The sequence below is a fragment of the Micrasema longulum genome, unplaced genomic scaffold, assembly GCF_059751315.1.
Source record: "Micrasema longulum isolate JH-2025_06_02 unplaced genomic scaffold, ASM5975131v1 h1tg001659l, whole genome shotgun sequence".
NCBI lineage: Eukaryota > Metazoa > Arthropoda > Insecta > Trichoptera > Brachycentridae > Micrasema > Micrasema longulum.
Window position 1 is genome coordinate 77,585 of NW_028278838.1, and position 24,663 is coordinate 102,247.

Below are 24,663 nucleotides of genomic sequence, written 5' to 3' on the forward strand. Positions count from 1 at the left end.
CACATTATTATTTCGCAACCGGCGGATTGGAAAATTGAATGCCACTTGTTCCAGTAACGATGGTACATCAATTAAGCCATTCGGCAAATTAAACATAAATATGGAGTCAATGTTATTTCTACGTTTTTGTAGACTTGAGATTTTTAACATTGAGTCCATTTCTCCGTAAGTGTTGTCTCCCCTTTCGAGCATGGATGATTGACCATGCTACTTTTCTTAGCAAACGATGTTGTACCGATTCGATATGATTTATCCGGCCTACATAGAAGGGAGACCAGATCACGGATGCATATTCTAAAAGAGGACGAACAAGTGAGCAATATAGTGTTTTAACCGTGAAAATATTAGTAAAGTCACTAGATGTCCCGCTAACAAAACTCAAGAGTTTTAGTGACTTGTTAATCATAGTATCAATATGTTCATTAAAGCCAAGTCTACAGTCCATGATAACTCCGAGGTCCTTAATAGATTTAGTCCTATTATCAATGTCAGTGGTTTGATGGCTACTGAAGAAAGCGATGCGTGCTGTGGAGATCTATTTTAATTTTTGAGAGGATGCGCAGCCTTACGATCAGCCTGACGTTAATCAATAACGCTTTTTGTTTACTAGTTTTTCGGAAGAAATTTCCATTTGGAAAATATGTACAAATATGTATTTACAAAAATTCGACTATTTAGGACTAGTGTGCATGCGTCCATTAAGTCTCTCTTCCCTCTCGGCAGGTGTTCCAGTGCAGCGGAGAAGACATGAACCTGGTGCTGACGGGCGGCATGGCGTCCCCCTCCGCGGGCGGCAAGGCCCTCTCCCCGGGTAGGTCTCCGGGCACGTCCCCTCCCCCCGCCGCGTCCCTGCCCGCCCTGCCCCCGGCCCCCCTGCCCGCCCTTCCCCCCGCGCCCCTCCCCCCGCCGGCCCACCTGCAGGCGCAGCTCATGGCGCAGCACGCGCTGCTGGCGCGCCAGGGCGCCGCCGAGCGCGAGCAGCTCCAGTACCTGCAGTACTTGCAGTCGCCGTACTTGGCCCAGCAGCAGTACGCGCAGCTGCTGGCGCCGCAGCTGCAGCAGTACGCGCAGCAAATGCCCAACTTCCAATACCTGCAACAGCTCAAGCAGATCGTGCCGCCGAACTCGCCGTACCTCGCGCAGAACCCGTACCTCATCTGCGCGCCGCGGTACCTGCCGCCGCCGCAGGTCCGCCAGCAGGTCGGGCCCGCGCCGGCCGCGCGCCCGCCGCCGGCGTACATCTCGCAGGCCGCGCTCGTGGCCGCCGCGAACCACTTCGCGGTCAAGCGGTCGTACGAGAACGCGTTCGCCTCAACCGCCGTGGCCGCGAACGAAACGCACGCCGCGAAAAAGCCGTTCCCCGGGTACAGCCCCGCTGCGGTCAACGGCGCTGCTATGGGGGGATTGGCGCACCTCCCCCCGGGCTCCTACCAACCGTATTTCTAATAAACCGAGTACGTAAACCACGGTCGGAGAACTAGTAGATCGTCTAAGTAACCTAAAAATCGAAATGAAAAAAACAACTTTTACACGTTGACATTCCAATGAAATATGAACTTAAAGCATACTTAAAAATTAAAATAACGCGTGTCAGGAGGTAATCTGTAAAAATGAACTTGTTCAAAAAAATTTTTAAGCATTGCTTTTGCTTCAAATGTATCTAAATATGCACAAAAATAAAATGTTTTTAAATTGCTAAATTTTAAATTTGGTCAAGTCCCTCGCTGTTCTTCTACTATATAATCTTCAGAGACTAAAAGTCACAATTACTTAAATTCAATAAGAGTGGACATGACCATTTTTTAAGATCACCTCCTGATGTACCTTTCATACAAACGAATTAAACATTCCAAAAGTGTTTTTTTACATTGAAAAATGTAACATAACTTCGCGTTGATTATACAATTAAGCAGATTGAACCAGTTTTAGGTCAACTGTCAAATTTATTAACGTATAGTATTAACAAATACAATTTTCATTTATAAATGTAAATATGAACTATTGAATAATGATTTAGCGTATGTAAATTTAAAAAATAGATTACAATGTTTTTTGCAACAATACTTTAAATTTATTAATTTTATTAATTGTAATTATATGATCAGATAATTAGGTTAGGTTTTGATGCATTAACTCGTAGAAGTGCCTTGGTTAGTAAGCAACCAAATAATATTATTTTATTTCTAATAACGTTAGTTTAAAATGTACTGCGAAAAAAATGGCAGCAAAAAGTTATTTTTTCCCTTTTTTTATTAGAATTATGATACAAAGACAAATTTGTTCTTGTTACACATTTGTCAAAAAAAAAACATTAGTTTCGGTCTTAAATTCGCCTGCCTATTGGCCATACTGAAATTTATCGGGTGACCTACATTAATTTTAGATATGAATTAAGCATATTTCTTATGAAATTAAATAATAATCGCTCAATATTTTATGCCCTATATAATCAAACACACAAACAAATCAATACAAAAAACAGTCAACTAAAATAAACTTAATTGGATAACGTTCATTCCATTATTGCCAAGACTTGAACTAAAATAAAAGACTTTGAAAAAAATAAATAACATTCCACTATGTTACAACAGTTACTTTAAAGAAAGACAAGCAAAAATCATTCCATTATTGTCAAGACTGTCAATTTGATACAAATTAAAATACAAAATAAAAGACAGTCAAAAATTATTCCATTATTGTCAAGACTCTTAATTTGATACAACTTAAAATACAAAATAAAAGACAGTAAAAAATTATTCCATTATTGTCAAGACTCTTAATTTGATACAACTCAAAATACAAAATAAAAGACAGTCAAAAATCATTCCATTATTGCCAAGACTCGCAATTTGTTACAACTCAAAATAAAAGACCGTCAACTTAAAACATAGAGCAACTAATTTAAAACAAAAGACAATCAACTTAAAACAATTTTACTTAATAGCTATCGTTCTATTGTCGTTTTGATAGGATTATATTTTCATTTTGTTATTTTGTTCTAGTTTTGAATTATTTACAAATAATTCGCTATGTTTTATTTGTCTAGTACTTAATATAGATATTGAAAATAATTACAGATATTTGTGAAGCGTGATGTTTTTATTCACTCAGTTCATTTGATTTTATAAATAGTGATAATTTTTTTAAGTACGTTTTTTTTTTTAAATCACTGTTTTTGTATAATCACGGTTTATCAAAGTACGATATTATTAATCATTAGCGTAAGGATCACTTTACAGTCTGTAAAAAGGCAAGACCAACAAGTGATAAAGGTTTGCCGCAACATTCAATTACACTAGCCGAAATTCGTCTCATTTAGTATTTTCTGTCGATATTTTTTTCTATTTTCTGTGTTATCTTCACCGTGCATGGACTCAAACTGCACTCGAATGGCAGGACATAAAAAATGCAATTTGTTTAAGAGCCCTCTATGTGAAAATTAATTAAAATCATTCTGTCGTATAAATTTGTTTAAAAATCGTATTTAGATGTTTTGATTAACAAAAAATTGGTTGTGTTTACAATACGCGGATTGGTTGTGTTAAAAAAATGGCGGCTATTACTCTTAAAATACAGTAATTTATTTTCTTAACTGAAATCAGGGGACCGTGTGATATTATATTAATCAGAAATTTATACAATTCCGATAAAATCTTTAAAACATCATTCCCGGTTTGGGAAAATAACTAAAAAGGGAATTGACTGAACTGAGAAAAATGTTTAAGCTTGTTTTAACCTCTAAGAGAGCTAGTTTTTGAGGTACAAAAGTGTTCGCCATAGAATTATAATTAAATTTAATTATGCCGTGTTTTGTCATTTTTAAGTGTCAAAATACTGCTGGGATTAAATGGGAATACGGTAGGATCACATTTCACGTGTAAAAAGCGAATCCACAAAAATAAATAATATAATTTAAGAATTCGATTATTTTACCGTCCGTCAGATTGTGAAATAAAACAAGATGGACTTTTTTTAGTATTGCCAGGGTAGTCAAATTGTTTTACCCGTCTTTCTATTAATAAGTCTCAGTATAATATTAAACGGTATTAATTTACTTAGTTACAAAATTATTATTTAATGTATTTTTTACGTTTGCCTTATAAAAGTACCTGTTTTTTTATACAGTCCAGTCAGTAAAATATTTTTTGTTGTAAAACTTAACATAACATACCACAAAATTAACTTAATGCGTTAAGTGGCCACGTAATGCTGCCAGACCGCAAACAATTATTATCATAGCTCAAATAAAGTGAATTTTGTGCCATGTTAAGTTTTACCTCGTAGTGTAATAGTCAGCGCGTTAGTCTGCGATGCAAGAGGTCTTGGGTTCGATTCCCGACATGGTTGATATGAAATATTTATTTTAATGGGTGTTTTCACACTGGAATATTTCATAGTCCCTGGACTGGTTGGTACCTGAAGCGCAAGACTAATCATCATCTTAACTTTATGTAACAAATAAAAATATCAAGATACGCTGCGATTGGTGTACCAATGCAGTGCCCTATGCACCATTAGGTGCGGAAAGGGAATTACGTTATTATATATATTAATTTTACAAAACAAACAAAGGCAGATGTAAAATTTAGGCAAATGTAAAATTAAACATTAAATAATAATTTTACTTAACAGAAAGCTGGGTAAAAAGTTTACTACTACTCTACCCCGGCAATATAAAAAAAATGTCCATCTTGTTTTATTCAACAATATGACAGACGGTAAAATAATCGATTTCTTAAATAATATTATCTGTGAATTTGCTACTTGCACGTGAAATGTGATCCCACCCAATTCCCATTTAATCCCAGCAGTATTCTGACACTTACAAACGACTCAGCACGGCATTTATGAGTAGTTTTGTCGGCTTCAGTTTGATGCGCGCACGCGGTTTCTGGACTATTATGATTCTGTGCGCATACGGTACAGTCGTACTCGCTTAGAGGTCAATTAATTTCAAATTCCAAACCAGAAAAATAGCAAAACTTGCAATTTTTTACGTCTTGTATCGCTTTGACAAAATATGTTTATGTGACGTATTGTAGTTTTTTAATGATATTTAACGGATATTTAATTGATGACATTAAAAATCAATTAACTCCTTTATGATACTTAAAATCCATCCCGTTATATTAATTTTTAATTTAGTAATTAAACGCATAGTGCAATTTTTATACGTAAGTGGTTTGACAATACTTTAAAAATCACTACCTTTAAGATTGTTGATAGATTGATATTGAAAAACATAATTGTGTTTTTAAATGAGTTTAATCGTGTTTTTAATACAATAAACGGTTGTATTTTGTGTAGGTTTAACGTAATTTTGTTAACGTCTCTTTGATTAATTGTAGAAAGTTTGAGTATGTAATTTTTTACTGTTTTTGTAATATAAAGACATAGTTTTATGCGGAGAATATTTCCTTAAGTGCCTTGAAGTGATGGGTGTTTAATATTCCATCAAATTAGTGACTTATATTCCTTAAAATTTAGCTTGATTAAAATGACAGCTGTCAAACTCATGTCAACAGTAATAAGAAATTACTGATCACTGATCATGTACCGATCAAATAGTTTTTATCAGTTTTTTCATGCAAACATGAAACTCAGTTTCCGAAAATTGATATAAAAACGCAAAAACAAGCCTATTATAGTGTGTTTAAGACAATTATTCACCAAAAAATAAGACATTTATACTTTTTTCATGAACATTATCAAACCAATTATTTTTTCATTCGATCAAATTACATTGATCATTTGTCCCATCTCTAACGTTTTTGCAAAATGATGTAACCTTGTAAGAACGTCGTTAATAATTAGGTTTATTTTAGTTTTTTTTTTAGTTTTAAAGCTGATTTTATATATTTATGTTGATTTATATGCCAAGCGTTATATTAAAAAAATAAATTAACATACCAAATACGAATAATTTTTCGTGTGTCAATATAAATCACTCCTTAGATGTTACTACAAAGTTATGTCGTCAGTTTTTCTGACAACTGTCATTCTAATCATGCTATATTTTAAGGACTATAGTTCGATATTATATGAATATTAATTGTTATGAAAATAAAACACAAGAACACTACTACGGTTTCAGGAGAGCACTCCTCCCATCCTGTAGTAGTGTTCTTGTAAAATACATAATAAAATTGCGTGACTCTAATATCAAAGTTGTATTTTCATAATAACTTATAATGAAGTGTTACGAAGTAAATGCCGATTCAATTAATAATATATGAATATATTTAATAATAAAATTACTATCTTTTGTTTTTACATTGTTTGGATGCTAATTGCTTAGTACTTTTTTTTTGGAGGTATATCCAGAAAAAAGTTCAATTTTTTTTTTTTTTTTGACAGGTTGAGTATCGTTTACACGTGGACGATAGATTGAACAATGCTGGGGCAATACGAACATTCGGTAGATTTCATTAAAAATATTATTTATTTTATACCAAGATGTATTGGAAATGTTCAAGCACGAACTGAATACTAAAAATGATTTTGTTCTGCCTCTAATGCTCTGAAAGCTCGCTGTTGTCATAGGTAGTCATTGTTTCGAAACAATGTCCTGTCCTGGGGAATTTCTATACATTCAGTTTTCTTTAAAAAAAAATCCACTGATTTTATTGATATGCCCTCAAGTTTTGTAGTACAAATATTCCTTTACTAAGGCACGCAAACAAACTAAAGAAATTTCAAAACTCTTTTGAATCTATTTATGTAATATGTCCAGAATTCAGCTTACAAACCATGAAAGTTTCTGAAGGGGATCATTTTCAAATTGAGGGACATTTCAGTTTCTCTGTTTTAAAAACAGTTACATGGTTGCTTAATATCTGTGGCTTAATTGATAATTTTCATAATCATTTTACAATGCCATGAAGCGGGTGAGAGATCCTTTAAACGGTTTTAAAAAAAATCATGATTCGGTCGTAAAGACACCCAAAATGATTGGAAAATCTGTGGAGCGGTTGCAAAGTTTATGGAGCGGTTGTATAAGTCCACAAAATTGTTTGGAGCGGTTCGTAAAACAAAAAAATTGTTTGATGATCTGTAAAGCTGTTGCAGAGTTCAATGAGGCGATTGTAAAGTAGGCAAAATTGTTTCGAAAAATTTGGGGAGCGGTTGTAAAAGTCCATAAAATTGTGGAGCGGTTGTAAAAATCCACAAAATTTTTTGGAGCGGTTCGTAAAACAAAAAATTGTTTGATAATCTGTAGAGCTGTTGCTAAGTTCAATGAGGCGATTGTAAAGTACGTAAAATGGTTTCGAAAAAATTGTAGAGCGGTTGTAAAAATCCACAAATATTTTTGGAGCTGTTCGTAAAACAAAAAATGTTCGATAATCTGTAGAGCTGTTGCTAAGTTCAATGAGGCGCTTGTAAAGTACGCAAAATTGTTTTGAAAAATTTGTGGAGCGGTTGTAAAAATCCACAAAATTGTTTCGAAAAATTTGTGGAGCGGTTCATAAAACAAAACAATTGTTTGATAATCTGTTAAGCTGTTGCTAAGTTCAATGAGGCGATTGCAAAGTACGCAAAACTGTTTCGAAAAATTTGTGGAGTGGTTGAAAAAGTCCACAAAATTGCTGTGAAAATCCATGAAGCGGTTGAAAAATTTATGGGGCAGCTGGAAAATTCCGTTCCTACTCATTTCTTCCTCCCATTCCTCCACTTACACATCCACGTTACTTTTATTGTATATGTATTGTAATAATAATAATGTTAAGATGTACATTCCACATTTAATTGATTTAAAACATGGTGAATAGAAGGAGGCATATATATATATATTTCATATATCATATTTTATACTTTATTTTTATGGTGAAAACCCCCTTTTACAATGTTTTCCTTCTCTTGTTTGTCTAATTTTAGTTCCTTTTCTAGATATAGTTTGGATTAATTGCATTCCATAATTAATATTAGAATATTGTTTAAGTTATGTATTTGACTGTCGCTAATCATTGGGTGGTTTTTTTGTGGTGTTTTCGGTTTTGCAAGTTTTGTTTTAATATGAATTTTCATCGCTTAGCTTACATAATTAATATATCCTCTAACACAAGTTGTATAGATTTATAAACTGGTATTTTTCTAATAAAACATCACGGTACTTTGAACAATAATAATTTGAAATCAGTGCGCTTTGGGAATACATTACACTGTTTGTTCGATCAATGAGCGCTTTTTCCGGATACGCATCTTCAGACACCCGGAATTGGAGGTATCGCAAGGAAAACGACAAATAACACATTTTGTAAGATTAGTTGAATGGAATTTTTATTATTTGAAATCAAGTTTTATGAAAAAATGTGCTCTTTTGATCGTTGTCTGTGCTATATCTTAACTGGTTATTTTCCAAGTTAACTGGTTATTTTTCAAGTTAATTGGTTAGCCCTGTTTCCATTTTGTTGATTCTAATTACCAGCTTGCAAATCCGTAGACTCCTATAAACATCATGTGTTTGTACCTGATTTTGACGGATTAGTAAGTGTTTTAGCCAATGCAAAATATTTACTTCAAAACCATCTGTCATAAGGTTATTTTTACATGACTGATCTTTGGGAATTTTAGCAAACAGAAACAAAATTATATTCAGGAAAATCCACGCATTATGCATTTAGTACTGTAAGATGTTCAAATCAGAGGAATATAGGCTAAAAATGAAGCCAGAACAATCAAAATATGGGCCCTGTTTTGCAATGGAAAGTTGGCAGTTATTTCAAATTACCTATAAACAAAAATGAAATTTCCAGTACTAAAAATTTAATTTTCATGTTCAATTGTTTTTAAAATATGTTCAATTACATTCCATTGTTACTGAGATGTTTGCAAAAATGTTGAAAAAATAATTGTGAGATTTCTAATTTTGCTAAGAATGCTAAGTTTGCGGTGTAATTAGTATAATTGAAATCTGTTTTTGCAAGATTTAGAGACGGTTTTGAATTACGCCATTATTTATGTAAGCAAAATGCTTAAATGCTGTATTCCTATGATTCAAACATCTTTAATAAAATGTCAATTTAAAATGACCACATCGTAAAAAAATCATTCTCAATCCTTTGAATGTCTGGTATGGTTTTGGGATTATATAATTTTTTGCTTTCTGTTCCTCCGATCCATGGATCGAGCGGCAATTTGTTATGTAGCTAAGTAAGTATGACTCACACAGGCTTCGTAGGTGGTCAAACTGTCACTCTTTGGCAGCAAATATTAGGCGTACGTCCACCATTTTAACATGACAAGATTTTTCTAGTTAATGCTAAGAATTACATATATTTTTAAGTGTAATTTAGAATTTCGTGGCCCCAAATTTTAACTGGGCATTCTTACTGAGACCTTTCTTTCATATCCAAACTTAAGGTTTTAACCACGTTTTATATGGGACAGAAAACTTATCAAGAACTTAAGTTTTTTTTTTTCATCCACCCAATTTGAATATCACACGACACAATATTTTTAGTCAATCAATTTTCTGTTCCGTTTAAAACATTTATTTAAATATTGGGGTCTCAAAACAGGGTAAATATTATTCAAAATCTGCTGTATAAAATTGCGAATTAATTTAAAATATATAGAAACTGACATGTTACAACCGAGATGAAGAGCATTTTAGAGAAGGGATATGGAAGTCAAGGCATTTACAGGGCTTATGTCCTGCCATTGTCATTTTTTAGTGATACACACTGTGTGACGTGCACCATTTTGTCTATGTTTTAATGTTGTATTTCTTCAATTCGTCCAACTGAACTAAATAGGATTTTTTCAATTTATTTAATTTTTAAAACAAGCAAAATACACATTTAAAAAAAAGCTGCTATCGGAGTACCAACGCAATGCCCTATGTACCACTAGATAGGGTAGATGATGACGATTTCAATTGATGTTATTACTCAAACCAGCCGATGACAGGTCGTACGCCCTGCAAATGCCTCGAGTTCTACGCTCTCTTGTAATATATGTCCTTATATGAAGATATTCAAGAACAGGTAAACTATTCCAAAACAAATGATAAAATATTTTACATTTATAAAAAAATATTTTTATTCATTTTTAAAAATATATTTATCATGTAAGTTAAAAATCAATAATATATTTAATAATTTACTGAGGCTAAAAATTTAGCTTTAAGTTTTTTTAATTATTTTTGTCATTTTTCTAAGTTGTTATATTTTCTTATATTTGTATTCATATCATATGAAAAATTTACAGTTTGATAAATTTATGGTGTGTTACAAGTGTTTAAAAAATATTTTTCGCTGCACATTTTCCTTCATTGTGTATGCATTTTAATAATTGGGAATGCGAATGCAACTATAGATGTTCAAATCAATGATGGCGAGTAGAGCACCCGAGACCTCAAGCATGGCAGGCGAACGCGCCAACCGCTACTTACCCGAGAATACCTATCGAAAACACTCTTCCCAGATGTTTTATTTTCATTCCTTACTGGCGAAAAAATAAGCCTCACTAGTAGGTAAGAATAGTGGATACTGAATTTCAAGGTCACATTGAAATTCAACCTTGAAATTCAGTATCCGCTATTCTTATCTACTATCACATCGTTGATTCGAACATGAATGGTTTTTATAACTAATATATGATTTGCGCACAATGACATATATTTAAATAGACACGTTACTAGCCCCAATAAAATGGCATTTAAATTTGTTGGTAATTACCTTCCGTGCCTTCATTCTCTGTCAGATTTTCATAATGATCAGACATGACACTACTCAGAAATATTCCGTCGCCTGTGATGAAATGCTTTGATTGCTCTGCAACTGTGAAAAACAAAACAGATAAATGGTTTCATTTGTAAATATAATTCTTAAATACGAAATGACAGCCGGTTTAGTGCAAAAAATTAACTTTTTCAAAAACTTCAAGCTCTGGTCGAGGGCCAAAAGTAGTATCGAATATTTTTTTGCATTCCGAGTAATTTAAAAGGCAACTTTTTAGACGCCTTTATTTCAAAATTGTGAAAAAAAAATATCGGCCCACCCTAATGTATATCTCTTTCTAACATTAATGATTGTATGGGTATCGTGATACACTATTTATTTATTTTTAAAATTGTTGAGGGAAACATAATATTTGCTATATTTTATATGTAGTATCAGAGTAACGGGTCTATTTATTATACGTCAGAGTACGCGCATATTTAAAATTTCGAACATTCCGAGCATTTCGTTTCCAACAAAACAGTTGTCTTTTGAAAATAAGATTTTCGTAATAAGATACAGTAAAAAACATATCTAAATTCAAATTAAAACCTGTATATTTTTCATAATTAATTCGGTAGGCATTCTTGTGTTGGGTTTACATTATAATTAAGTATCACACAGCCCATTTACATTTTATTTTCACCATAATTGTTTTCATCTCTTGTATAATGTGTAAAGGAAGACATTTTGTTTTGCGTTTGACGCGCGGTGTTGCCGCCGCGAAAGCAATTGAGTAACAACTGTCAAAATATAAAAAAATGTCTTCCTTTTTTATGGAGTGGATTTCGGCTTTATTCGAAGCTGTTTGTAAAATCTATAACGATAAAATGTATAATTTATCTTGGAATTTAAGGGGCATGCAAAAATGGATTTTTAAATGGTTGCGGTCCCATTTTTGGATGGTTTTAAACACTGTTGCTTATAATATAGTTGGGAAGTCTTTTTTTGTGTTTTAACTTATGAAAAAACAATTTGGAAATTCTGGTTTTCAACGATTAATTTTGCACTGTTATTATTTTTCACAAGGCTTTTAAACGTAGATGTATCTTATAAAAAGGGCTTCTGTATTTAACAGACGTTGGTGTGGCGTTGTATCCATTGTTTCTTTATGACTTTCCAGCTCAACAGGTAAGGTTATCTTCCCTTGTCCCGGGTATCGCTTCTCCGTTTCAAATCCATTTTTGCATGTCGTGTATGGAGGGCGTCGGACTTATTCATATGATGGTCTACTTAATTCTCTAAATAATACCACATTTTTAAATGTCACAGCTAATCGCTTCCGCTAAACGATGTACATTTATTTTCTTTTCACTCGGACCCCGGCGCAATCATCGGCACAGAGAGAGAAATAAGCGAATTTCAAATTCGTGTTGCACAGTTCATTTTCTGACAAAATCTGTGTGCGCGTATGCGCAATGAGTTATACGCAATTGATGCAACAATATTGGACATACACACGCGCAGATTTTGAATCATAAAGCTAATTAAATGGATGAATTCTCACTAGATTTCTAATCATAAAAAATTAATTCCGTTTTTTACCGTTTGCATACAGGATTTTAAACAATATGTATCGTCGTTTTTAGTTAATCCTGTGTAGGTTGGATTCGTTCTGACGTTTCGGGTAGCAGGGGTGATATTCTGGATCTTATCTACCCCTTAGAGAGTGATTAATTTAAAGATTTATTTATTTTTTTGCTTCATATAATGGCCACATTGATGATTAAATGTCAAATGGCATATAAAACTGCTTCAAAAACGGATAAAAACTAATTCGTTTTGGTCAATCCAACTTAATTAACTGTTTTACGTAATGCTTCAGGTCGCAATGGTCTAAATGAAAATTTACATCAATGTTTTGAGTATGTCCAAATGCTTGCAGACTGGCTGGATTTTCTTCCTAGGGAGTTGTTCATATTTAAATTTGTCGCAACAGAGAGGGAAAACATTTTTGAGAAGGGAATATGGGAGTGTAGGCATTTGCAGGGCTTATGAACTGTCATTGGCTGGTTTAAGTGGCCACTTATCGGTTCAGCCGGATGAATCTCACCCACATGATAAATTTTTTAGCTCTTCACAAAAGTCAACAGATGGAAGAGTTGAGGAAATAGGGATGTTAAAACATAGGCCGAATGGTGAATGTTACACAGTGTGTAAAGTGGCCACTTAGACCAGCCAATGACAGATCATAAGCCCTGTAAATGCCCAGACTCCCATATTCCCTTCTCAATAAATGTTTTTCCGCTCTGTCGCAACAAATTTGAAAATTTTAATATTTAGTTTCACGTGTTTGTATTTTTTTGACGTTCAACCATCAGTGTGTCCGTATGTAGTTTAGGTGCGTGCAAAAAATAAAAATCCCCAAATTACCCACTCTCTATGCGACAGAGAAGATTCAGAACACCACCACTGAAACGGTATCCGAAACGTTGAACGAATTCAACCTGTATGGGATCACCCAAAAAAGACGACTCATTTCGATAGCGGTGACTTATTTCAACCAACTTTTGTTTTACTCGATCACTCGGCAATTTTGTCTAGCAATGCTTGCGCCGGAGGCTCCCTCTCTGTGTCCCGTATATACTTAACAAGCTGAATAACAACTGTCTCACGTGGTCGGTGGAGATACGCTTGTCACGAGAGTTGATGATGACTCTGGCTTTGCGGACGGTTGGAACTCATTAGTTTGTGTCTAGACTAGATATTTTGTGTCACACATTTTCTGTAAACTTAACCTGGGAAGTTGTTACACTGCCGCAAATTAGGCTTGGTCGCACACGTAGGTACGCGAGGATTAATACTTGTTTTGTTACTGTCCTATATATCCCATACAGACGTTCAACTATATCTCTAGACTAACATTAATTATAAACATATTATATTAACATATTCACAATTCAAACGGATTTCTGTTACTTTTCGGTAAAATTTCATTTAAAATAGTTTAAATAATCATTCATTTTTTATGTAAAATTATCTCTTCATTAACTTTTATAATTTATATCATTTCAACTACATTAATATCCATGAAAATATCACTTTCAAGTACAGACTTATAACTTTCTATCATGGAAATATCATTTTCACGTACAGACTTATCACTTTCAGTAAACATCATTTTCAATCACAATATACCCTTTGAACTACAAGCTTATGCTTTTTAACCATGGAACTATCTTTCAATTACAAACTTATGCCTTTCATCTACAGGCTTGTAATGTTTAACCATGGAAATATCACTTTCAAGTACAGCCTTATAACTTTCTATCATGGAAACATCATTTTCACATGCAGACTTATCACTTTCAGTAAATATCATTTTCAATCACAACATACCCTTTCAACTACAGGTTTTTGATTTTTAACCATGGAAATATCACTTTCAAGCACAAAATTATGCCTTTCATCTTAAGGCTTGTAATGTTTAACCTTGGAAATATCACTTTCAAGTAAAGACTTATCACTTTCAGTAATTATAATTTTCAATTACAATATACCCTTTCAACTGCAGGCTTATGCTTTTCAACCGGGTCTGTAATGGTCTGACGGGGGTTTTTCAAATCGGTCTGTGGTTCTGTGGCCAGCGTTCAGACTCGTGGATCAAAGGTCCGTGGTTCGAATCCCAAACCACCCCAATGGTCCAAAATAAAATATAAAAAAAAAAATAACATGGAAATATTAATTTCAATCACAAACTCATCCTTTTCAACGTCTTGTAATGTTTAACCATGGAAATATTACTTTCAAGTACAGACTTATAACTTTCTATCATAGAGATATCACGTTCAAGTACAGACTTATCACTTTCTATCATAAAGATATCACGTTCAAGTACAGACTTATCACTTTCCATCATAGAGATATCACGTTCAAGTACAGACTTATCACTTTCTATCATAAAGATATCACGTTCAAGTACAGACTTATCACTTTCCATCATAGAGATATCACGTTCAAGTACAGACTTATCACTTTCTATCATAGAGATATCACGTTCAAGTACAGACTTATCACTTTCTATCGTGGAAATATCACTTTCAATTTCAAACTTAACCCTTTCAATTTGTTTAACTGTATAATTACCATAAATATATTCATTTTCTGACATGTAACCATGGACATATTCCTTTTAAGTACAGACTCATCACAATTGCCCACGTAAACTTATTTAATTTCTTTATCAATTAGACTTAACACTTCATAACTATCAATCATAAACTCGTCACTTTCTACCATACAAAGTACAAACTTGTCAGTTTCGACCGGACTCACCACTTTCAACCCTTTACACATCTTTTAATCAATTACTCACCCACAAAATATTTTTTTACTGTTACGGTGTCGATGGCTTTATTTTTGAAAGATTGCTACATCTTATAGTTCCAGCAGAATTTCATAAAGATAAAAAACAGTTACAAATGAAAAATGATTTTTTTAATATCCGGAAGAAACTTGACTAGAAAATATCATACACGATTCAAGTTGTGTTAGCAATCGACGTGTTCGTAAATGAGGTGCTAGTGTTTTTATTCAAATTGTAGTGATTTTAAGTAATTTGAGAAAACTTTGAGAATAGTGTTTGCATGTTGTTTTTAAATAAAAAAACTGTGTAATTGAGACGATAGTGATTTTTCATCTTTGGACATCTGGTGAGTAAAAATCCTATACATAATTTGTTTGCCTTGACTTCTGGGACTGGAATTTCTGCTTTTTTACTTTACATAAATTGTATGAAACATTCGTGCATTATAAAAAAAACTCCTTTAAATTACTATTAGAAAAATATTACTAACAATTTTACGGTCTTTTTAAATTTATTTTTAAAAACAAAAGTGGGTTATTTAAATATATTTTGTTGCTCCCAAATTGATCGTTTATAAGATGCTCGTGAAGGTAAGATGATCAATCTTACGCTTCAGGTGCCAATGGTGCAATTCTCAGGGATCGAACCCGGGACTTCGAGTACGGTTGGCGAACGCGCCAACCGCGGATGGTTGGCGCAGCAATGCGGTTTGGTTTTTCATCAAAAAGAGGCGTGAGCGTTCGTCCGTCATTTTCGCTTTGGATTAATCTTGAAAATTCCCCGATCGCACCAAAATGTGTCTTACTACTTTCTGTCAAAAGTCAATTGCGTGTCCAATATGGCTGAAAATTTACGGAAATCTTCGAGTAATAAACTCAATGAAATAGGAGAAAGGCTATTCTATGATTATTGACCACGAAGTTACCTACAAATTACTGCAATACAACAGGCCGTAGGTACTTTGGCTGAGAATTGCAAGCGTAAACCGAAACCGTCCATTACAGGTTTGTTGTTAAGGTGATTCTAAACGAAAATATGAAACTAATAACTTATAAACATGTATATCTAGGAAAAAAAATGGCAATTGAAATATTCCATGTATTTTTTTTTATCAAAACATAGAAGTTATGAATGGTTATAGGATGATGACGAAAATGAAAGACGTGGAATGATCAGACAAACCAAAATCTCAAATGAGGGGTCCTATTTGCAAACCCGGCAGAATCCACTTTATTTTGTTAGTTTAAAATTTTAGTTTAATAATTTATAATATGTAACTACTGTCGAAATAATAGGGTCTCTTCACATTTAATTTTTTTTTACGATGTTCATTATTAATATTTTTTTCATGTGACATCTGATAACTTTTCTACAAAGATTTAAAATACGCATGTTTTGGGTCACCCCAAACGAGACGTTTCACGCCCTACGGGACAAACGGCACGTATGAAGTTTTGGTGTCAAATTTTTACGCAACGTTTGTTAGAAGCGCAGTCGGCGGTCATAATGCGTGCCATCAAAATGACGCAATGCCAACTGCGAGCCATTTTGAAACCCGAAAATTATAAATGAAACTTGTTTCGAATACATTGTTAGTTATATGAGCAGAAACATAAAAATCCGCTCTAAATATACATGATATATTTAACGTTATTCCCGACTTGTGAAAATACCCTATTACGATGTCAAGAAACAATAGTGAAATAATTTACTTCATTTTGGAGATTGCTGCCATTTTCGCAACAAACCTGATAATTTGAATGTCACATTCTCACAAATAAAGCCGTATTTTGAGTGTCAAATTCTCACAAATAAAGCCGTATTTTGAGTGTCACATTCTCACAAATAAAGCCGTATTTTGAGTGTCACATTCTCACAAATAAAGCCATATTTTGAACTGATAATGTTTATTGGTATATATGTATTAACTTGATGCATCACACTAAGCAGTGTTCCATTCAACTTCGGTTCCGGAACTTAACTTTTAGGCGGTAAATGTGAAGCAGCGAAAAAAAAACACTTTGAATTCGCACTAAACTAGCAAAGACAGTGAGTCTTTTTTACTCTATTGCGCATTTTGCGCGGCAATGTCGACACGACAACGCTAATTTTTCAAAACATAATTTCAAACTATCGTTCTATGAAGCATCATCTCTATTTCATTATGCCTCTGAAAATATTATAATTTATTTTTTATTTTTTTGTATACAATAGGAAATTACCACTTATTATTTACAATTTAAATTAATAAAGGTCTATGAAATACATTGCTATTCCCTTTCCGCACCTAATGGTGCATAAGCCACTGCATTGGTACACCAATCTCAGTGTATCTTGATCATTTTTGTTAGATGATCAGTCTTACACTTCAGGTACTAGTCCAGGGACAATAAAATATTCTGGTGTGAAAACACCCTTTTTAATAAATATTTCAAATCAACCATGTCGGGAATCGAACCCGAGACCTCTTGAATGGTAGGCAAACACGCTGACCATTACACCACGAGATCGACAATAAAAGACTGTCAAGTAAAAAATAATTATTAGCAGCGTAAAAAAAAATTTAAATGTATAATTTTGATTCGGATGAAATTTGAACTTTGTGGCTGTTTAAATTTAAATAGAACATCGACACTAATATTCACGTGACAATTATCAAGGCTGAACATGTCGCCTTTTTGTAGGGACATGTCTCCACAATATCCATATTGCTTTTGAAAATAAAATCAATTATTTTAAATCCATTTCATATATTTTTATCGGTATTCGTAGTATGTGATATTCTCCTATTGTATTCTGAATAAGTTTCAATTCGAATCTCACTTTTTTAAGATTTTGGATTCTGACAAGTTTGCAAGTAATACCCTCAAGTCTGGTCGTAGACACACCCGAAGGGCATGTATGACTCGATGTATGAATTAACGTGAAGCTAGAAATGTACGTTAGGATAGACGTGTGTGGCGGTCCATTCTCTCTGCCTAACTCTACGGAAACGGCTAGATGGTAGCAGTAGTAATTTTCTACACTTCCCAACCGTCAAAGAAAATCGTGTGATATAAAAATTATGTAGTCTATGTAGATTAAATTTTCGACCTTAGCTTGTCTATAAAAGTGACATCATTAAAAATTGAAAACACGTCGACATGAGCGTAAATATACTGTTTTTAGACCGTAAACTTTCAATATACTGAGTGTATCGCGAGAGAAAAGGTTAGATTTAACACCCATTTTGACAAAAATGTAACAATTGAGTACTTCAATATCATAAGGAACTTAACTACCATTTTACATTCATTGTAGATTTTGATACAAATTTGTTCTTTTAGATCATTGCCATAATTAAAAACACTAAATCTGTAGTTATTCCTTGCCGAAAATCAGCTTTAGTTCAGACCGTACTTAACGCTTAGCAAGATGTTTTTTTTTTTTTTAACATATGATGGTTGAAGGCTTCAAAATCCCAAACAAAAATGGATTACTTTGACATATTACAACAGAGATGAAGAACATTTTAGAGAAGGTAATATCGAAGTCTAGGCATCTACAGGGCTTATGACCTGTCATTGGCTGGTTTAAGTGGCCGCTTTACACACTGTGTAACATACACCATTCTGCCCATACCATATTTGAACATCTATATTCCTTCAATTCTTTCACCTGCTGATGTTTGTGAAGTTGAAGAGCTTGAAAAAATAAAAAAAATTCAGACAATGCCTAGTGTGTAGGTGAAATAATTCAATTAGATGAATCTCACCCGCATAAATAAAGGTTTCAGCTCTTTAACTTCACAAACATCAACAGATGAAAGAATTGAAGGAATACAGATGTTCAAATATGGGCAGAATGGTGAATGTTACATGGTGTGTAAAGTGGCCACTTAAACCAGCCAATGACAGGTCATAAGCCCAGATGCCTAGACTTCTATACTACCTTCTATAAAATGTTCTTCATCTCTGTTGTAATATGTTAATGTTAACAGCTTACCAGGGAGTTGAATCCAGTCCTTGTCTACAAAAATTTGGACAAACTCAAAATATTGTAGATTATTTTGTTTTTATCAAAATGTATCATTTATTAAAACTTTCAAAAATGTACTATTTTAAAAATCATAATTAAGATTTGACATACAGTCCTTTCGCACAAAGCCAGCACACCATCAAAAAGTAGCAGAAAAACAATTTAGAGAACGAATAAAGGTGTTATTTTATCAGCAATTGTACTGGTGTTCAAAACTTTAACCCAAATATCATTGCTTTTTGTTTTTGTCACATAACTCCTTTATCAATTCGTGTCTTCAATTGTTATAATGTAGTTAATAATGAACATGAGAAAAAATGAGATCATAACATTGCCAAGAAAGGGGTTGAATCCAAAATTGATATATTTTAAAATATACTTTTATCGATTATTGAGACTGCAGTCTGATAAAAAATAAGGAAATCATACGATTTGGCCATTTTAAAATGCCGGTCTTTCAAAATCATACCGTTAAAAAAATTAAAAAAACATACAGATAAAATCAATAATTTTTGCTAAGGTGCCTACATCAAATAACTAATAATATCTGTATGTCTCAAATAAATAATGCTTCAGAATCTTCCGATATTAATTCCTACTCACATTACTATTTATTTGATATTATTTTAACATAACAGTTTGTCAAATTTACCAATAAAAATATTTTTGAAGTTAGGTTCCTTTTGATTTTATAGTACTCAACCGTTAACTTAAGCTTTATCCAATCTTTTTTCGACGTGATTGCCCTTTTTGTGAATTGAAACATGATGTTTTAATGTTTGTAGTTTACGGTTAATTTTTACAATATCTCGTTCTGACACCATCGCAATATGAATATATCCGATCCAAACATGTTCACAATATATCCAAACATGTTCACAATATATCCAAACATGTTCACAATATCAAAGTTTTACTCTCAATGTTAATTATACTATATCTACTATGTAAACTGAGACATTCTATGGATTTGTGCTTCATTAAACTAAATATTTCTCTTTAAAAACGGAGCAGTGTAATAATGTCCTCAGGCACAAAATTTTATCTGGTTTTGCCGTCACAAAGCGATGTTTTTTTTTTCTTTAAATACTTTTAATACACATGTTACGAAAATACTAAAACCTCTTGTGTTTTAACCTGCCCTTCCTCTAGAATCTAGATCTCCAAAAGTCTAGATCATAATCCTTACGCCCGTACTTTACGAATGAGAAAACTAAACACGAAATTGCCGAGGATTCTGACCGAGAAATCTTACAGCTAAATCTGCTGTCGTAAGAACGAAGGACGCATCTAACATTTTTTTCCAAAATGAGTTAAGTACATATTCGGAATCAGGAAAAAAAATACGCATCTACTGGTACATGAATTTTCTTCCTAAAATAAGCACAACCCTATTATTTTCACTAATAAATGAGACTAAACTGTAAAAAGTTTCGAAGATTACTAAATATAAAAGGCTGTTCTGACTTTTATACTTATAGATTATACACGGGGCCGGGACACAACGCGTGGTTATATAATCACGTGTTTACACGGCTCCAGGATACAAAGTGTTAATAAGGTTCATGATCCACGTTATTTTGAAACCAAATGTTGATTGCTGATCGCAGAATAATATAAATACTGTTAGTTGTCAGTAGTCGCGTCGCCGCAAGATAGCTCGTTTTGCCAACTGAGAAACTGCCCATTGTCTGTCATGGCGCCGAAAAAAACTACGTACTAAGTAAATCGGAATATTGTGTGTTTTTAATGAACATCCGCCACTCGGTCAGAAAGGGTCAAAAGGAAAAATACTGCTTGGTGACTATAGTCCTTAAAATATAGCTTGATTGAAATGACAGCTGTCAAACTAATGTTTAATAGTGATGGGAAAATACTGATCACTGATCATGTACCGATCAAATCGATTTTATCAGTTTTTTCATGCAAACATGAAACTCTGTTTCTGAAAATTGATATAAAAACGCAAAAACAAGAAGCAGTAGTGTGTTTAAGACAATTAGTCACCGAAAAATTTATACTTTTTTTTTAAGACATTTATACTTTTTTCATGAACCACATCGAATGAATTATTTTTTAACATATTACAACAGAGATGAAGAACATTTAAGAGAAGGTAATATAGAAGTATAGGCGTCTACAGGGCTTGTGACCTGTCAATGGCTGGTTTAAGTGGCCACTTTACACACTGTGTAACATTCACCATTCTGCCTATATTTGAACATCTATATTTCTTCAATTCTCTCGTCTGTTGATGTTTGTGAAGTTAAAGAGCTGAAACCTTTATTGTTGATAAATTACCCGGTCCATGAAGAAGTATAGAAATTGAAAAAATAACATTTTCAGGCGTTGCCTAGTATGTAGGTGAAATAATTCAATTAGATGAATCTCACCCGCATAAATACAGGTTTCAGCTCTTTAACTTCACAAACATCAACAGATGAAAGAATTTAAGGAATATAGATGTTCAAATATAGGCAGAATGGTGAATGTTACACAGTGTGTAAAGTGGCCACTTAAACCAGCCATTGACAGGTCACAAGCCCTGTAGATGCCTATACTTCTATATTACCTTCTCTTAAATGTTCTTCATCTCTGTTGTAATATGTTAATATAAACAGCTCCCCAGGGAGTTGAATCCAGTCCTTGTCTACAAAAATTTGGACAAACTCAAATTATTATTGAATTATTTTTTATTCCATCAATTTATCCATCTCTAAAGTTTTTGAAAAATGATGTAACCTTGTGAGAACGTCGTTAATAATTAGGTTTATAGCTGATTTCATATATTTAGGTTGATTTATATGTCAAGCATTGTATTAAAAAAATAAATTAACATGCCAGATATTAATGATTTTTCGTGTGTCTTAGACGTTACTAGAAAGTTATGTTGTCACTTTTGCTGCAACTGTCATTCTAATCAAGCTATATTTTAAGGACTATAGTCTTAGTCAAACACACTCTTGTTGGATGCAGAATTTACATATCACACCTTCAATCACTGGTTTTGGACAAAGTGCCGGACTTGCTTGGGTTAAAAGTCGCAAAGGTAAGTTTTCCTCATATTACATATAATTCATTGTTATATTTAGTATTTCTGCGGAGAAAATATAATTTTCTGGGTCACAAAGCCGCATGTTGTTCGTCCTTTTTGCTAACGCCCGATATCTGAGCTGATATAATTTTTAATGTGCCCTTCTAAATGAGAAAGTTTATAAAAAAAAATATAAAAAATGTTAGACTATCATTTTTTTTATTTGATAGTAGACTATCGAACAAGCCGCGAAATTTATTTGTTTATTTTTTATGTATCGTATTTTTTTGTTATTATCATATTATATACATTAAATTACACATTTATACAACGTTGCTGTTACTATCTAACTAGGGTTATTTTTTGCCCTGTTGTAAGCCAGTCAAAATGATATATAAGAAACAGTAATCAACACATAGAAAAATAAAGAAAGGTCTAATAAGACATACTGAAAAACATAGTAAAACACATAGTTATAAAAATAGCAAAAAAACATAGTAAAACATGTAAAACAACATAGTAAAAAATGCAGTAAAAAATATAGTAAAAACGTATTTAAAAACCCAGTAAAATACATAGTAAAAAGAGAATACATTGTAAAAAACATAGTAAAATACATAATAAAAAGAAAAACCATAAAAAACACACAGTAAAAGATGTGATAAATAAAAAAAATGTGTATTACCTTCGCTGTTTTTTTTTAAAGTTTAGTAATTTTGAAAATGCTCCGCCCGTGGCTTAGTTAAATAGTCTATTAACAAACAAAAAACCCCTAAACTTCCTCATTTCATAGCACATAAATAAAAACCCTGAAGCCCAGTGTGGTAACTAGAGATGTGAGGCCGGTAGTATACCATTGGTAGTTTATAGTAAGAAACGTATTCTACTGTAGGATACGGTCGTTTTCGGTAGTTTTGGTAGAAAACATTTTTCTCAATAAAATGGCTGTACAATCACTTGATTAGTAATATTTGATTATAAGGCCTGTATTACCATTGATATTTATCTGTGTAAGAAACCGTATAATACGTCAGAATACGGTATTTTTCTGTAGTTTTCATAGGAAACATTTAATTTTTAAAAATGGCCGTTTAATCACTTTATAAGTAGTAATTCATTATTTTCGTCCATAGTGCACTGCCTCGTTTGAGTCCATAGGGCACTGTTTGATATTTTGATTTTCTCACCCTTCTCACGTAAATTTTCAATAAAGAAGCCGTACTGTCACGAAACATGAAATTATTCATTGATAAACTACTTCAGTAAGGGGCTCAAAATTTTAAAAAAAAAAAATATTAGCGTTCTTTAAATTTACCCAAATATTTCCATTTTGGTAGCCATTTTCAACGAGTTGTAAATAACTCACTATTAGAAAATGGAAATCAAGTTGGGGTAGAGTGGGGTTCGAACCTCGGACCTCTGATCCGTGAGTCCGCAACACTAGCCACGAGACCACAACCCGATTAAATTAAAACAAGAATAGTAAAATTATAGTAAAAAAGTATTTATTTTTCATATTTTTTACCAAAACTACGATAGGAAACGGTGGATTACCCCGGTAAACTACCGAGCGATTTGGTAGACTACGGTATTTTTACAACTCGAGACATAGCATAGTAAGGAGTTACGCAGAAATACGAACTAAGACAATATGGAGATCTCTTTCTCACACAGATGTTTGCATGCGTATTGTTATTTGCTATCTCTTCATTTCAAATTGTTTGGGGCAACGCAATATCTTTGCTAAATATATCGCTCATCCGGTGCAAGAACGACACAACTAACATTTTTTCAAAATCGTGATAAGTATGCCACAAGTCTTATAAATACGTGTTTTATCTGGTGCAAATCCGCCTGATTGGTCAGTTGCGCGCGGGGACCTGCCGAAAGCGCTTGTGTCTGTGCCTGCGTAGACATAGAGGCAATCGTGACAAACTATTTGTAAATTTTTCAGTGCAACAACGACGCAACTGTGGTTTTTAAGCACCACAAAACACTGATCGCACTAAACAATATAACAAGATTATCCGAATTAAAGTTGGTTCTCTTTACAAAAACAAACCCTGGCGTTTTTGAGTAAAAGACTAATATGATGAAGACTGGACTGAAGCAGATTGCATAAAAAGAAGATACAGGAGTTCAGTTATTATGAATGATATAATTTTGAAACCGGCGTACACTTCAAAGATCAGTATTGCTGAACGAAAAAAGGGATTTAATGTATTTGCTCTAAACTAACATTGTTCCTAACTACGACGAAGGATTTTATAATAATTAATTAATTAATTAATTATGATAACTTATATAGCGCCATTTTCGTAATAAAATACCTCAAGGGCGCTTTACATGGTGATTCTATTGTTAAGTTAATTTAATTGAAGCTTTTAAATTTGTAATTTAATTAAAATAATTTATTTTGTTGTCACGTGCTACGGATTTATTCAAATGATTTAGAGAACAAGTGGGTTTTAAGTTTTTTCCGAAACATCACTTCACTTTCACAGCCTCGCACCTCTGCTGAGAGAGCATTCCATGCCATAGGGCCTGCGACCGCAAATGCGCGTTCACCAAATTTAGTGCGCTGT

At 33.2% G+C, this 24,663-nt stretch overlaps 1 protein-coding gene and 1 long non-coding RNA gene across 4 annotated transcripts in view; both read left to right on the forward strand.

Annotated features, from left to right (window-relative positions):
- Positions 1 to 24,663, forward strand: part of fus (epithelial splicing regulatory protein fusilli) — a 98,951-nt gene that overhangs the window by 65,499 nt on the left and 8,789 nt on the right. For all 3 annotated transcript variants that reach the window (XM_088237157.1, XM_088237159.1, XM_088237158.1), the window contains one exon: positions 724 to 811. In XM_088237157.1, coding sequence (XP_088093283.1) covers positions 724 to 811 — 88 coding nt within the window. The remainder of the gene's footprint in view (positions 1 to 723; positions 812 to 24,663) is intronic.
- LOC148274409 (uncharacterized) lies at positions 11,343 to 13,082 on the forward strand. The gene is made up of 2 exons (XR_015824303.1): positions 11,343 to 12,634; positions 12,934 to 13,082. It is a non-coding gene; the product is annotated as an uncharacterized LOC148274409 (long non-coding RNA).